The sequence below is a fragment of the Elgaria multicarinata genome, chromosome 3 (assembly GCF_023053635.1).
Source record: "Elgaria multicarinata webbii isolate HBS135686 ecotype San Diego chromosome 3, rElgMul1.1.pri, whole genome shotgun sequence".
Lineage (NCBI taxonomy): Eukaryota > Metazoa > Chordata > Lepidosauria > Squamata > Anguidae > Elgaria > Elgaria multicarinata.
In genome coordinates this window covers 61,889,395-61,902,022 of record NC_086173.1, presented here as the reverse complement: position 1 = coordinate 61,902,022, position 12,628 = coordinate 61,889,395, and the positions used below count along the sequence as shown (strand labels likewise).

At 41.4% G+C, this 12,628-nt stretch overlaps 1 protein-coding gene across 1 annotated transcript; it reads left to right on the top strand.

Moving 5' to 3' along the window:
• The first annotated feature begins 860 nt into the window (after nt 1-860).
• FN3KRP (fructosamine 3 kinase related protein) lies at nt 861-9,985 on the top strand. The gene is given in 7 exon segments (XM_063120441.1): nt 861-1,031; nt 3,666-3,817; nt 5,070-5,086; nt 5,089-5,157; nt 5,985-6,067; nt 7,353-7,475; nt 7,944-9,985. Coding segments are annotated over 7 exon segments (924 nt in total). The 5' UTR covers nt 861-890; the 3' UTR covers nt 8,283-9,985.
• The last annotated feature ends 2,643 nt before the right edge of the window (nt 9,986-12,628 follow it).

The window sequence follows — 12,628 nt, the reverse complement described above, 5'->3', positions numbered from 1 at the left end:
TTTTACCTCATTGTTCACTTGCAGTGTAATCTTGTATTGTTATTATTATTATTATTTACATTTCTATACCGCCCAATAGCCGGAGCTCTCTGGGCGGTTCACAAAAATTAAAAATTGTACATGTCTACTCACAAGTAAGTCCGATTGTTTTCAGTTAAAGCTACAGGAGCTATACAAGAGTGACCAGATACAAAAGAGGGCAGGGCTCCTGTAGCTTTAACTGTTGTGATGAAGAGGGAATTTCACAAGGTGCTGCATGCATACAATGACACCCGCTGAAATGCCCTTTTCTATACATTCGTTAAAGACACAGGAGCCTTGTCCTCCTTTCCATATGGTCACCCTATGAACCAGAAGTGACGGGGAGAGAGGGTATGACTTCCACTTTTCCTCCCAAGGCACAAAGAAGCTGTAAGCTGCTCCTTCATACGCGCCGTCTTCAGAGGGTTGTGTCCAGTATTAGTCCTATGAAGATAGACCCATTGAAATTATTAGGATTTAAGACAATTGTGAATAGCTTAAGCCTTTATTAATTTCAATGGGTCTACTCTACATAGGATACTACCCCAATGCGAGTCCTCCTTAGAGTAGACTCATGGAAAAGGACAGGACTTTAGTGGCTGTCTTTAATGGCTAGCTTAAGCTCCATTCATTTCAGTCTACTCTATTCATTTCAGAGGGACTTGCATTAGATACAACCCTTAGCAGCCAGCGCACTTTTCTCCTCTGCGGTGCTCGGCGACGCCCTTTCATTCCAATTGGCCGAGCCAGCGGAGAGGCCTCCCCGAGTGGCGCCGAAGGGGAGGGACTGTCACTCCGAGCCTACTCGTGCCTTGAGTCTGAGCAGAGCGGGCTGTCGGTCAGTGAGCGCCCAGCGGTCCCCTGGCGGGATGGAGGAGGTGCTACGGCGGGAGCTGGGCTCGTCGGTGGTGCGGCCTGCAGGCCACTCGGGTGGAGGCTGCATCAGCCACGGCGAGAGCTTCCACACCGACCACGGGCGCGTCTACGTGAAAAGCAACTCCCGCGCCGAGGTGGGGGTGGGGACGGGACGGGACGGGGAGAAGAGTGGGTGGAGTGTTTACGGGCGGGAAGACTTCCAACCGAGAAGGACGAAGGAGATTCAGGCTGAGTTCGGACGACACGCTAATCAACTGGAGTGGTGGTGGTGGTGGTAATAGGAACAAAATGGGAAACGACCATTGATTAGCGTGTCGTCCAAACTCAGCCGCAGTGTGAAGCCTCGGCGCGTTCCTGGAGGGTTGTGCAACGGGGAGAGGGGTAGGGAAGGGTGTTTTATTTTGCCAGGCCATATGCACGATGTACCCCGATAGGATCCCTAACTTACATTAAAAAAAAAAATCGACACAGGTAGAAATTCAGCAGGTGAGGCTTTTGCTGATTTGGAGATGCAGTGATGGGGAAAGAGATCTCTGTTGAATTCCTGTTTGTTAACAGCCATTAAAAGCATAGGTTTGGGAGAAAGACCTTTTTGTAGCGCCTTTGGGTCTGCGAATTAACACAGGTAATTTGGACCATGGTGCCCTGAGGTTTGTTTTCTAATAGTCCTGCTAGGCAGAATTCCAGGGCTGGGGGGTGGCATCTTGCCATGCTCATAGGCCTCACCACTGCAGATTTGGGTCGGCATAAACTGTGCAAGACATAGAATCATAGAATCACATCTTGGCAGAGCTTACTTTGAGGCCTTGCCTTGCATTGGGATCCATTTCAAATGCAGGGATTTTGCCTGCAGAGAAACATGTGAAATAAATGGGAGTGCTTTTGATCACGTGCAGAGTGCCTTGTTTCCACTATAGAGTAATAACAACCAGCCTGTACACATCTGGGATTTGTAGGAGGATGGCATTGCCAGGCACTCTTGAACTCTTTTTTTCTTCTCATCTTAGAAAATAGCCATTAGCTTGAGACACAGGGGAAAACATGATTGGCAGAGGAGTAATAGCTAGTATAACAAATAAAATGGGCAGATGTGACCTGGCAGTTTGCTAAACAACAGCTGCTATATTCTGCACCATTCCATGCCTGTATGCTGCCCTGAGATCTTAATGATATAGGGTGGGATACAAATGTTTTAAATAAATAAATGTTTTTAAGTAAATAAATGCCTGTCGTGATTCAGTGCTGAGAAGGCAGACTTGCCTGAAAGGAGCAAATAGAGCCTATCTGATAAGCTGCGTATGCAACAAGAGAGAGTTCTGCCTTTCTTGTCTCCTAAGATCCTTCTTTTACATTGGGCATGTGCTGGCATATTCTATTTTGTAAGCAAGCCTAGCACTGTAAAGTTTTCCCTATGGATTTCCATTCTATTATCCCAAAACATAATATATGAAGGGGAAAAACACAACACATAACATGTGGAGGAGAAAAACGCATGTAAGGAATTGTTGATTGGGCATAGTTTATTGGTGCACATTGATGTTTTTAAAAACATGTGCTTGTAATTTTGTGTGTGAAACAGCCCTTGGACTAACCTCTAAGTTCAAACTCCTGCTCAGCCAGAAACTAAGAGCTAAATTGCCCTTCTTATATTTGCTGTTTCATAAGGCTGCCCAGTTGGCTTCCCATGTAAACTAGGGAGGGGGTGTCTACTGTTTCCATCCAAAAGGATATGTTGAAACTTACCCTGACCCTTGCCTTAGCTTCATAACTCCATTGTTTCAAACACTCCTCCCAAATTTTAATACTGTAAATAAGGTCGTCTGGGAGAAAGGTGCCTGAAGTGATGGAGTGTGGGGAGCTCAGATGTGTTTGTGTGTAGGCCAGGGAGTATTCAGCTCCCCTCACTTCCACAACACTTTTGATGTTTAAATGAGACCCTCCATCCCATGTATAAACAGGGCAGACACATGAATAAACCAATATGGCTGCCTCGTTGTGTCTAGTGTTGCTTTCAGTAGGTGACTTTGAACAGTAGCCAACTGTTGTAAGGGGGATGAGGAAAGTGTGGGATTCAGCTCTCTCACTACTCAAACTGGTGACTGGCATTACATGTGTGGTCCTACTCTGGTAACAGAAATGTTTGCAGCTGTGGGTCTATTGATTCAAGAATCCAGAAGGGGAACTGTGTGCATGGCATCCTTCTGTGTATATTGGATGCAAAATGAGATTCTTTTGAGTAAGGCTCATCCCTGCTGGATGCAATGTACTCTACAGATAATTTTAAGTCAGTGACAAACATCTCATAAACTTTAAAAGTGCTATAAAGATACTGGTAATTCTAACAGTTATAAATGATGTGAGAAATACTGCGATTTCTATCCATCTTGAGGCCTACACCTCGTGGAAGTAGTTGATGTTATTAGTTTCTTAATTTGTGTATGTAGTGACTATACAATGAGATTTAAAGAGAGCTGCAATTTTCAGTTTTCTCACCTTTGGACTGTCTTTCCAATTGTAGCTCAACATGAGTCCAAATTCAGTGAAAGTATAAAAAGAGGCAGTTAAGTTTGTGCGAGCGTCATTGACGATGTTTATACTGTTTTTCTTCTTTTGCTTGAAAATGTGTAAAATTCCTAGTATGTAAATGTGATAAATGTATAACTGCTGAATTTGTCGTGCTGTTGTTCATAGGCTGTAATAGTGGTAGAAGTAGGGAAGTCTTGTATTTTAAAGTATGTGCATTAGCTTTTTCCTATTATATTTCACAGGCCAGAAGAATGTTTGATGGAGAAATGGCCAGTTTAACTGCTATCTTGCAAACACAGACTGTAAAAGTTCCTAAACCTATGAAAGTTATTGACCTGCCACAGGGTGGTGCTGCATTAGTAATGGAGCATTTGGATATGAGAGGTTTGAATAGGTAAGCTTCAGATATACTTATTTCTTGCTGTGATTCTTATTTGAGGAGAAAAATTAGTACTGTGTAATCCACCTTTGTAGAAAACAAGTTAATACTAAATCAGATTTAATGTAAACCAGAACTGAGTAATACATTAGCTATCTATTGTGTAGCCTTCTGAATAGAATGCAGAGAATCTTGGCTTTCATTGAAAAAGTTAAATTTTTGGTCCATTTGCTTCAATCTTTGAAGCCTGCATGTCACCACATACTCTAAATAACTTATAATGGCTGCATGTCAGTCTTAAAATGGGAGAGGAAATTACCCTTTCACATTGAAGTTTCTTTATAGCATACACACTGCCTTACCAACAAAACTGATAACAAGTTTTGAAAAAGGGAAATTTTGCATTGGACCTTTAATGCATTTGATGAGTTTTAATTCACCAAATTAAATTCTCTATTACTTAACATATGTAAGTATACTCTAATTTCAAATGCATAGCTTTAAGTCAATGGTAAGCAACTTTTTTACTTGTGTGGCAAAGTGAGTAATATTGTGTACATGCAGACTTGAGTGCCTTGGTTTGATTTTGCCTCTAGTCTACTGAGCCAAGGAGCAGGCAGTAGCGTAGGGCTGGAGAAATGAGCAGGAAAGTAGATTTGTCTTAATAACTGGGTTTGTAACAGCAGACTGCATGAGCAGGAGTGAGCGAGCGTGCTGTCTCCTATACACTCCTCACCTCCACTTTTAGTAAACATCTTATGATCAGCTGGGTTGTAGGTTGTTGAGCCTGACTTGTGATCCTGGAGTGCTGGGTTGCTTAGGGGCTAAAGGCTGCTCTGTAGATATTTGCAGAATGTAGCTTAAGAGCCAGTGGCGAGGAAGTGGCACATAAAGGGAGTCTCTCCTCTACTTATAAATGTACCTTTCAATATCTTAAGCCTTTCTTTTACTGAGGAAAAAATCTCTGTTGAAGATCTCCACATACAATGAATTGCCTGTTTGAGCTCCCAGGAATGTAATAAAAATTAAAAATATTTCTGTCCCATATTTTGGTAAAGACTATTAACATTAAGAAAACAATAATTATACAAGAGTTTAAAGGAAACAATAATGCAACCACAGCAAAGTTATAATGCCACAGAATATAAGACTACAAAATCAAACCAGCAAGAAGCAAGCCAATACATTGATCAATTTAATATAAATCAAATTGTTGCTGAATATATTTGCTACTTGCCACTAAAATTAACTTATTTTGACTTCTTAGACATGGCGAAAAACTTGGCACTTGGCTGATCTCCATCTTCATAATCAAAGACTTGGGGAGAAGTTGAAGAAAGAGGCAAACACTGTTGGTAAAGTGCTTGGTTGTTAGTTACTTGTTAAATACCATTAATTTAAGATTGTAGCTGTTAATGTTTCCAACTACTTTGCCTCCACCGAGAGCAAGACCCCTAGAAAATTTCCCTTACGTGAATAGAAAGATAATCCCAATAGCAACAAACTTTTTCTTTGTCTATATAATTACAATAAGAACAAGCTTTTAAATATGCAGTAATCCTTAATGTTGGATATCTCACTTCTAATTATGTATGGGTCATAGAAACTGGAAAGCCATATTCACACTAGTATACTACACATTACTCGGGATGAACTAAGCTATATAATCTCCATTCTTTTAGAAATTCTATTTACTCTGCAGTTATTTATTTAACACAGATCTATAATGCAGAGTGTAAACTAAGGTAAGTAGCCTTTTATCTTTCACCATGTTGTAAAAAGGCAAGGAATATAATTTCAAACAGTTCTCTTCCCACGCTTTATTTGGAGGAATGTCCATTAAGAATATAAGAGTTGCTGCCTGGATCAATCCAAGGATCCATTCAGTTCTCAATTGTAGCAGTCACTTTGTTGGAATGTCAGAAGCAAGACCTGGAGGCTCAGTCACTTTGTTCCAGGAAATTACCAAAAACATAGAAGGCTAGTCCAAACTGCGTGCATTCTGTAGCTTTTTAAAAACATTTGGTGGAGCAATCTGCACCATATCTGTATGTAAGCTGCTGCTATATTAGTGGCAGCTATAAGCTAGTTAGGACTTATTCTTTAAAATAATAGCAGTGTTATTTTTAGTGTACTGTTCTGTTCAGAGTAGTCAGTAACCACCTCTCTCTTTTTATTTAAGGTAACAGTGAGGATCGGAGAGATATCCAGTTTGTGGAAAAATTTGGGTTTCACACTGTCACTTGTTGTGGGTATCTTCCACAGGTAAGTGCTGCAGATTTGCCTCTGAACTAATGACCTTTTTGCCCCTTTTTGCTACTTTATATTTTCCTAATGATTTGAAATGGGAATAAATGTGATGTTAGTAAATTCACTTAAAGAAATCTAAGTGGGTGTAAAGGCTCCAGGGCTAATGTCATGAGCATCTCTGTGGTACTGGTATCTGATCCTTGGCAATAGCAGATGTCAGTACTTCTGCTGCACCAGTGAATGCCCCTGAAAATAGCGGCAGTGTCAGGGCTGGTGCTAGTAATTGCTGATTAACACAGGCTGGAAGCCAAAATTCAGTGCAACTCTGCCAGTATTTTCTGTATTCTTAGCAAGTGATGCAGATCTGACTATCTCAGCATAACCAGCTTGGGCTACTGTTTAGGGTGCTAGTTTACGTACAGCAGTGCAAACTACTGACACTACTGAAGTAGGAAGATAAACAGATTCAATTGGGAAAGGAGCAGTAGGTGGACTTGTGCACATGTGCGTTGTGTGTGTACATGCATGCATTGCGAGCTATGTAAACAGAAACTGTTGACTTTCAGGCTCCTATTGAGCCTAGCAGGAACATGGGAGCCAGGAAATCTGCATTTATTTGAAGTGAGAAACTTTAAAAAGAACAAGGAGCTCTTCTGTACTTTGTACTTTGTAAAGTTTTGTGATAGCCTCACAGCCTGACTCACAAACTGCTTAGACCAGTAGCACTAGATGAGTTTAAATAGAAGTGCTACGACTTAGGGCACAATCTTGAGCCCTTGATGATTGTAACCCCCCAAACTCATCCTATGCAGGATGGGAGGAGCAGTGGAGGCATCCACCTCCCAGCCTTCCCACCCTGAATTTGTTGCTAGGTAGGCTTTTTTGCCCGTCTAGCTGGGGCGCTTTGGAGGAGGAGGGAAAGAGGCTGGAGAGGCCTCAGGATAACTTGTATCCTGGCTTCTCTGTTCTCCTTCTCACCCACCCACCGAAATGCCCCCTTCTCCGAGGATGAGTTTGCAAACCCAGAGAGCAGCCGACATGGTTCTTTTTACACTGGTGGGGAGGAGGGTGGCGGAGCTCCGATTCCCCCTTTAGGCTAGAGCGCTGTCTCCGACCTGGGTTCATGGGATCAGAAATAACCCTTGGCCCCTCAGAAGTTGTCTAGGGGCCATAGGTTTGCTCCCTTAATTGATGTATGAATATTCTGTCTATTTCTCAGTTTTATCAAAGGGCCTTCTTTAGGGTGTTGGCCTTCCTATAGAACCAAACTCTTGCTCAATGTTTGGCTGTCCATTTGCAGGTGAATAACTGGCAAGAGGATTGGATGACTTTCTTTGCTAGACAGCGAATTCAGCCTCAGATGGACATGATTGAGAAGAATTCAGGTGACAAGGAGGCCAGAGAACTTTGGGCACAACTCCAGGTAGTGATGTTCCATGGGAACCTTAGAGCTCATGCTCACATTTCTAACAGCGTTGGGTTTCTTTCCAAACTAGTTTTCATACTGCCTTTATTATCTGCATAAAGCCCTTGCCAAGTGAACTTCCTTTTTTAGTAGAAGTCAGTCTGTCTGAAGAGGATGAGAAGAAGTGAAGAAAAGAAGTGGTTCAGTTTTAAGCTCTTAACATATTAAGCCTTGTAAGAATTGAGGAGCCACATCAAAACAGATGTACTTGAGCTTACCTACATTACAAATGTTAAACTGGTTTAGTCATTCCCTATCCTTAGGGAACTCTGAAAGTATAAGTCTGTTTATATCTGTTGAAATCATTAAGCTTAGGCATGTGTCTCTGCACAAGGTTGGGCTATTAGATATCGACTGCTAAAAATAAAAAAATAGAATCCCTTTTTTATTCCAGTTCATTTTGGCAACTCTTGTTTTCTTTTTCAGCTGAAGATACCCAGTCTGTTTGGAGATATGGAAATAGTTCCTGCGCTTCTACATGGGGATCTGTGGGGAGGAAATGTAGCTGAAGATGACTCTGGACCAATTATCTTTGACCCTGCATCTTTCTTCGGTCACTCTGAGTATGAGTTAGCAATTGCAGGAATGTTTGGTGGCTTCAGTGGTTCATTTTATTCTGCCTACCACAGTAAAATTCCCAAAGCACCAGGGTTTGATAAACGGCTCAAGCTGTACCAACTATTTCACTATATGAACCATTGGAATCACTTTGGAGGAGGGTACAGAGGTTCCTCTATCAATATAATGAAAAATTTGGTCAAATGATTTCCCATCTCAAGGTTTTGTCTCCCTATCTGGAAATATTTATGCACACTCCTGGGAGTTTCAGCTGCATTAATGTGCATGTGTTATAATAGATCTGACCTTGCACCCTCTTCCCACAGCTGAAGGTCAAACCCTGATGTATCCCAGGCCTAGTGTCCCTTTCTTGCAGTTTTATCAAAGAGCTGTCTAAGGAGGTAACAATTTGCATGGGAAGAGTTTTTGCTCTTGAGGTGATGCTGTAGCTGTGTCTTGGTAGATTGTGCCTCTTGAAATAATAGTTTGGGATAAAACTTTTGTTACCAAACAAGGATGAAAAACCCCAAATAGGAGCTTGGATCAGGTCACAGATTGCCTGTTATATTTACATACACATTCAAAGAAAAATGGACAGTCTCAGTGAATGGAAAGATTCCTTTTCCTTCACAAGTGAATGTAAAGGTGGCTTTTTCTTCATAACGACACACATGAACATTTTGGGACACTTGTGTCCTGTAATGTCTGCCTCCTGATTAGGGTTACCAGCTCTTTTTTCAACTGGGTTCCCATGCTTTTAGCTGCTGAACTATAGGAAAAAAATGTTGAATCTTTCCCCAAAAGAGTATCTCTCTGCTGGGGAAAGTTTTACCTGCTAAGCTTTTGCTCATCAATTAGCTGTTAAGGCAGAAGAGCCCAGCCAGAAAAAAAGGTGGCAGCCCTAATTCTAAACCAGATTCTGTTGCAGCACATTCTCTTCAAACAAATCTTTTAGAGTCTTCTCTCTTGTAATTGTTTCTTCATCAGTCAAGCAGTCTTAACATTCCTGATTGATAATTAAAGAGTTTACTTTCAGTACTAGTTCTTTGTTCAGATGGCAGCTTCCTCCATGCTGGTTGTATGATGGAGTGCAAACTTAGAAGTAGAGGCAGAGGTACTGTTCTGCTGTGGGTTACTTGCTTTGATTCTAGCACCTGCTTCAATCCTGGTAATTCATTTTTAGGTATTGTCATGGCCCCTTTCTGTCTTGTGGCTGGCAGATATGCTGCATCAGCATGCCTAACACTTGCAAAACTCTCCTGGAAGTACCCTAAAATTATGCTTGGGAAATGGTTCCACCTTGTGGTGGCCATTTTGTATAAATCAGTTAATTCCCTTTTCCCCTTACATAATTATTCAGTCTCCATGTTACAACAGAACAGTGTTTGTGAATGCAAGAGCTGTGCAAACAGTGGTAAACAAATTCAGACCTCCTTAGAGATATCAGGACAGAGTAGTACCTAGACCTGGATGGAATCACACATACAAGAAAATGCTAAACTTAAAAGTCATACCATAAGATGTTCTTTTACTGACTGGAGAATATGTGCGTGAGACAAGCGACTAGAATAACTGTTTTGTGCTTTCAGATGTTTTCTGTTGTTTCACCATCCTTAAGTCACCAGGTAGATGACAGGCATGATTCCATGTAGAACTCAGAATACATTTTGTTGGCTTTGAGTTAACATTCCACTATAGCATTTCCTGAAAGTTCTGAGTTTTGTTTTACAGTGAAAAACAGTAGGAGTTGCAAGCTAATTTATTAATTTCAACAATGTGTGCTCCCCCCCTCCCTTTTCTAACTTTAATGTCACTGTTAATGTTAATTCCAGGTTTGAAGAAAAAATAATTCTCATGAATGTGGCTTGTACTACTTCCTTGATGTTTAAATAAAATATTATCCTGACTGATATACTTTCTTAATCTAGTTTAAAAAACAAATGGGATAAAAATCTATAATTACTATCTGGAATGGTAAACTTGCTAGGATGCAAACTCTCCTTGTAAACATTTTGAAAAAAAATGTATAAATATCTAATACATACTATAATTTATCATATCCTCAGTACAATTAAGCCATGTTCCTCTGAACTGCATATTAAACCACAAATACAAGGCTTCAACTTTTACCATTGTCAATGCTGACTAGGGCTTAAAACATAAGGAGAGCCATGCTGGATCAGTCCAAGGGTCCATCTAGTCCAGCATTCTGTTCACACAGTGGCCCACCAGCTGTTGACCAGGGACCCACAAGCAAGGCTTATGAGAATTGCAGTCTTAACAACATCTTGAAGGCCACAAGTTGCCCACCCCTGACCTACAGTAAGAGTATGTTGTGGATGTCCCCCGCCTGTTTCTGTTATGGCCTTTGGATGCCTAGCTTCCCTTGTCCAATTGGCTGCTTACCTCTCTTGTGTGTTTGCCCATAGCTTAGGTCCCAGGGTCTCTTTTCCTATCAAGCTTTTGCTTAACTGTTGCTACTCATGATACTTTAATTTCCTTAGTCTCCCTGAGCCTCCTTGGGCACAAGCCTCCACTGTATAGGTCTAGCCCTAGAATTAGATAGCCTAGATGCAAAACTAGAAGAAGATACCCTCCCTTTTTACTGCAAGACCCTTTAAGCAAATCTACTTGTAAATACCATGGAATAGCTCAGCACTGATAGTATAGATAAACACTGTTATACATCATGTTGTGAGGATAAATGGAGAGAAGGACCATGTAAGCTTCCTTGGGTTTCTTGCAAGAAGGAAAAAGGCAAGCTATAAATACAATAGTAAAAACACATAAATAAATTGAACATGGTATCCTTCAAGGCCACTGAAGGATACCTGGAATTGAGCTGGGGTGGCTGCTTTGTGGTGACTCGTCTTCTTTTGGATAGGTTAAAATGTGGTTATGGGAGACTTAATCCTTTGGCTTATGCATATGTGGAACTCCCTGCCCCAAAATATTACCTCCTTTATCTGAGTCCTGCTAGCAAGTGAAGACATTTCTTTTGAATCATGCACTGATTCTACCATTGCTGAAATTTATTGACAAAGTACCACATGACATTCTGATTAACAAACTAGCTAAAAGTGGGCTAGATGGAACAACTATTAGGTGGATTCACAGTTGGCTGCAGAATTGGACTCAAAGAGTACTTATCAATGGAACCTTCTCAAACTGGGGAGAGGCAACAAGTGGGGTAACGCAGGACTCAGTCCTGGGCCCAGTGCTCTTCAACATTTTTATTAATGATTTGGACGAGGAGGTGCAGGGAACGCTTATCAAATTTGCAGTTGACACAAAATTGGGTGGGATAGCTAATACCCTGGAAGACAGAAACAAACTTCAAAGTGATCTTGATAGGCTGGAGTGCTGGGCTGAAAACAATAGGATGAAATTTAATAGGGATAAATGCCAAGTTCTACATTTAGGAAATAGAAACCAAATGCACAGTTACAAGATGGGGGATACTTGGCTCAGCAATACTACAAACGAGAAGGATCTTGGAATTGTTGTAGATTGCAAGCTGAATATGAGCCAACAGTGCGATACGGCTGCAAGAAAGGCAAATGCTATTTTGGGCTGCATTAATAGAAGTATAGCTTCCAAATCACGTGAGGTACTGGTTCCTCTCTATTCAGCCCTGGTTAGGCCTCATCTAGAGTATTGCGTCCAGTTCTGGGCTCCACAGTTCAAGAAGGACGCAGACAAGCTGGAGCGTGTTCAGAGGAGGGCAACCAGGATGATCAGGGGTCTGGAAACAAAGCCCTATGAAGAGAGACTGAAAGAATTGGGCATGTTTAGCCTGGAGAAGAGAAGATTGAGGGGAGACATGATAGCACTCTTCAAATACTTAAAAGGTTGTCTGTGTGACCTGTAGAGGGCCAGGATCTCTTCTCGATCCTCCCAGAGTGCAGGACACGGAATAACGGGCTCAAGTTAAAGGAAGCCAGATTCCAGCTGGACATCAGGAAAACTTCCTGATTGTTAGAGCAGTACGACAATGGAATCAGTTACCTAGGGAGGTTGTGGGCTCTCCCACACTAGAGGCATTCAAGAGGCAGCTGGACAAGCATCTGTCAGGGATGCTTTAGGGTGGATTCCTGCATTGAGCAGGGGGTTGGACTCGATGGCCTTGTAGGCCCCTTCCAACTCTGCTATTCTACGATTCTATTTATTTACTTAGTTGTAAATGTTTGTTAATGGTTATTGTTTCTATGCCTTTATATTTTGTAAGTCACTTTGTGTGACTTCTTTTTTGGAAGGAAAAAGCAGAATACAAATAAATTTATCTCCTGTAAAGTGCAGTCTGCAAATTTTGAAAAAAGAAAAAAAAAGTTTCAAATTATACAATACCCCACCTTTGCAAGATCCCTACAGTCACCTTAGCTCTGCTAAGACTGTATTTCTGTCTGATACTTTTGATGAACTGGGCTTTTCCTGCAATCCCACATGCCTTTCCTTTCTTCTGGTGGTAGGTGAGAGTAATAAGCTGTTGCTGGGTAATAAGCCGTCGCTACAAAAGTACCTATACTGGCTGTTGAAATACAGGTTCCTAAATA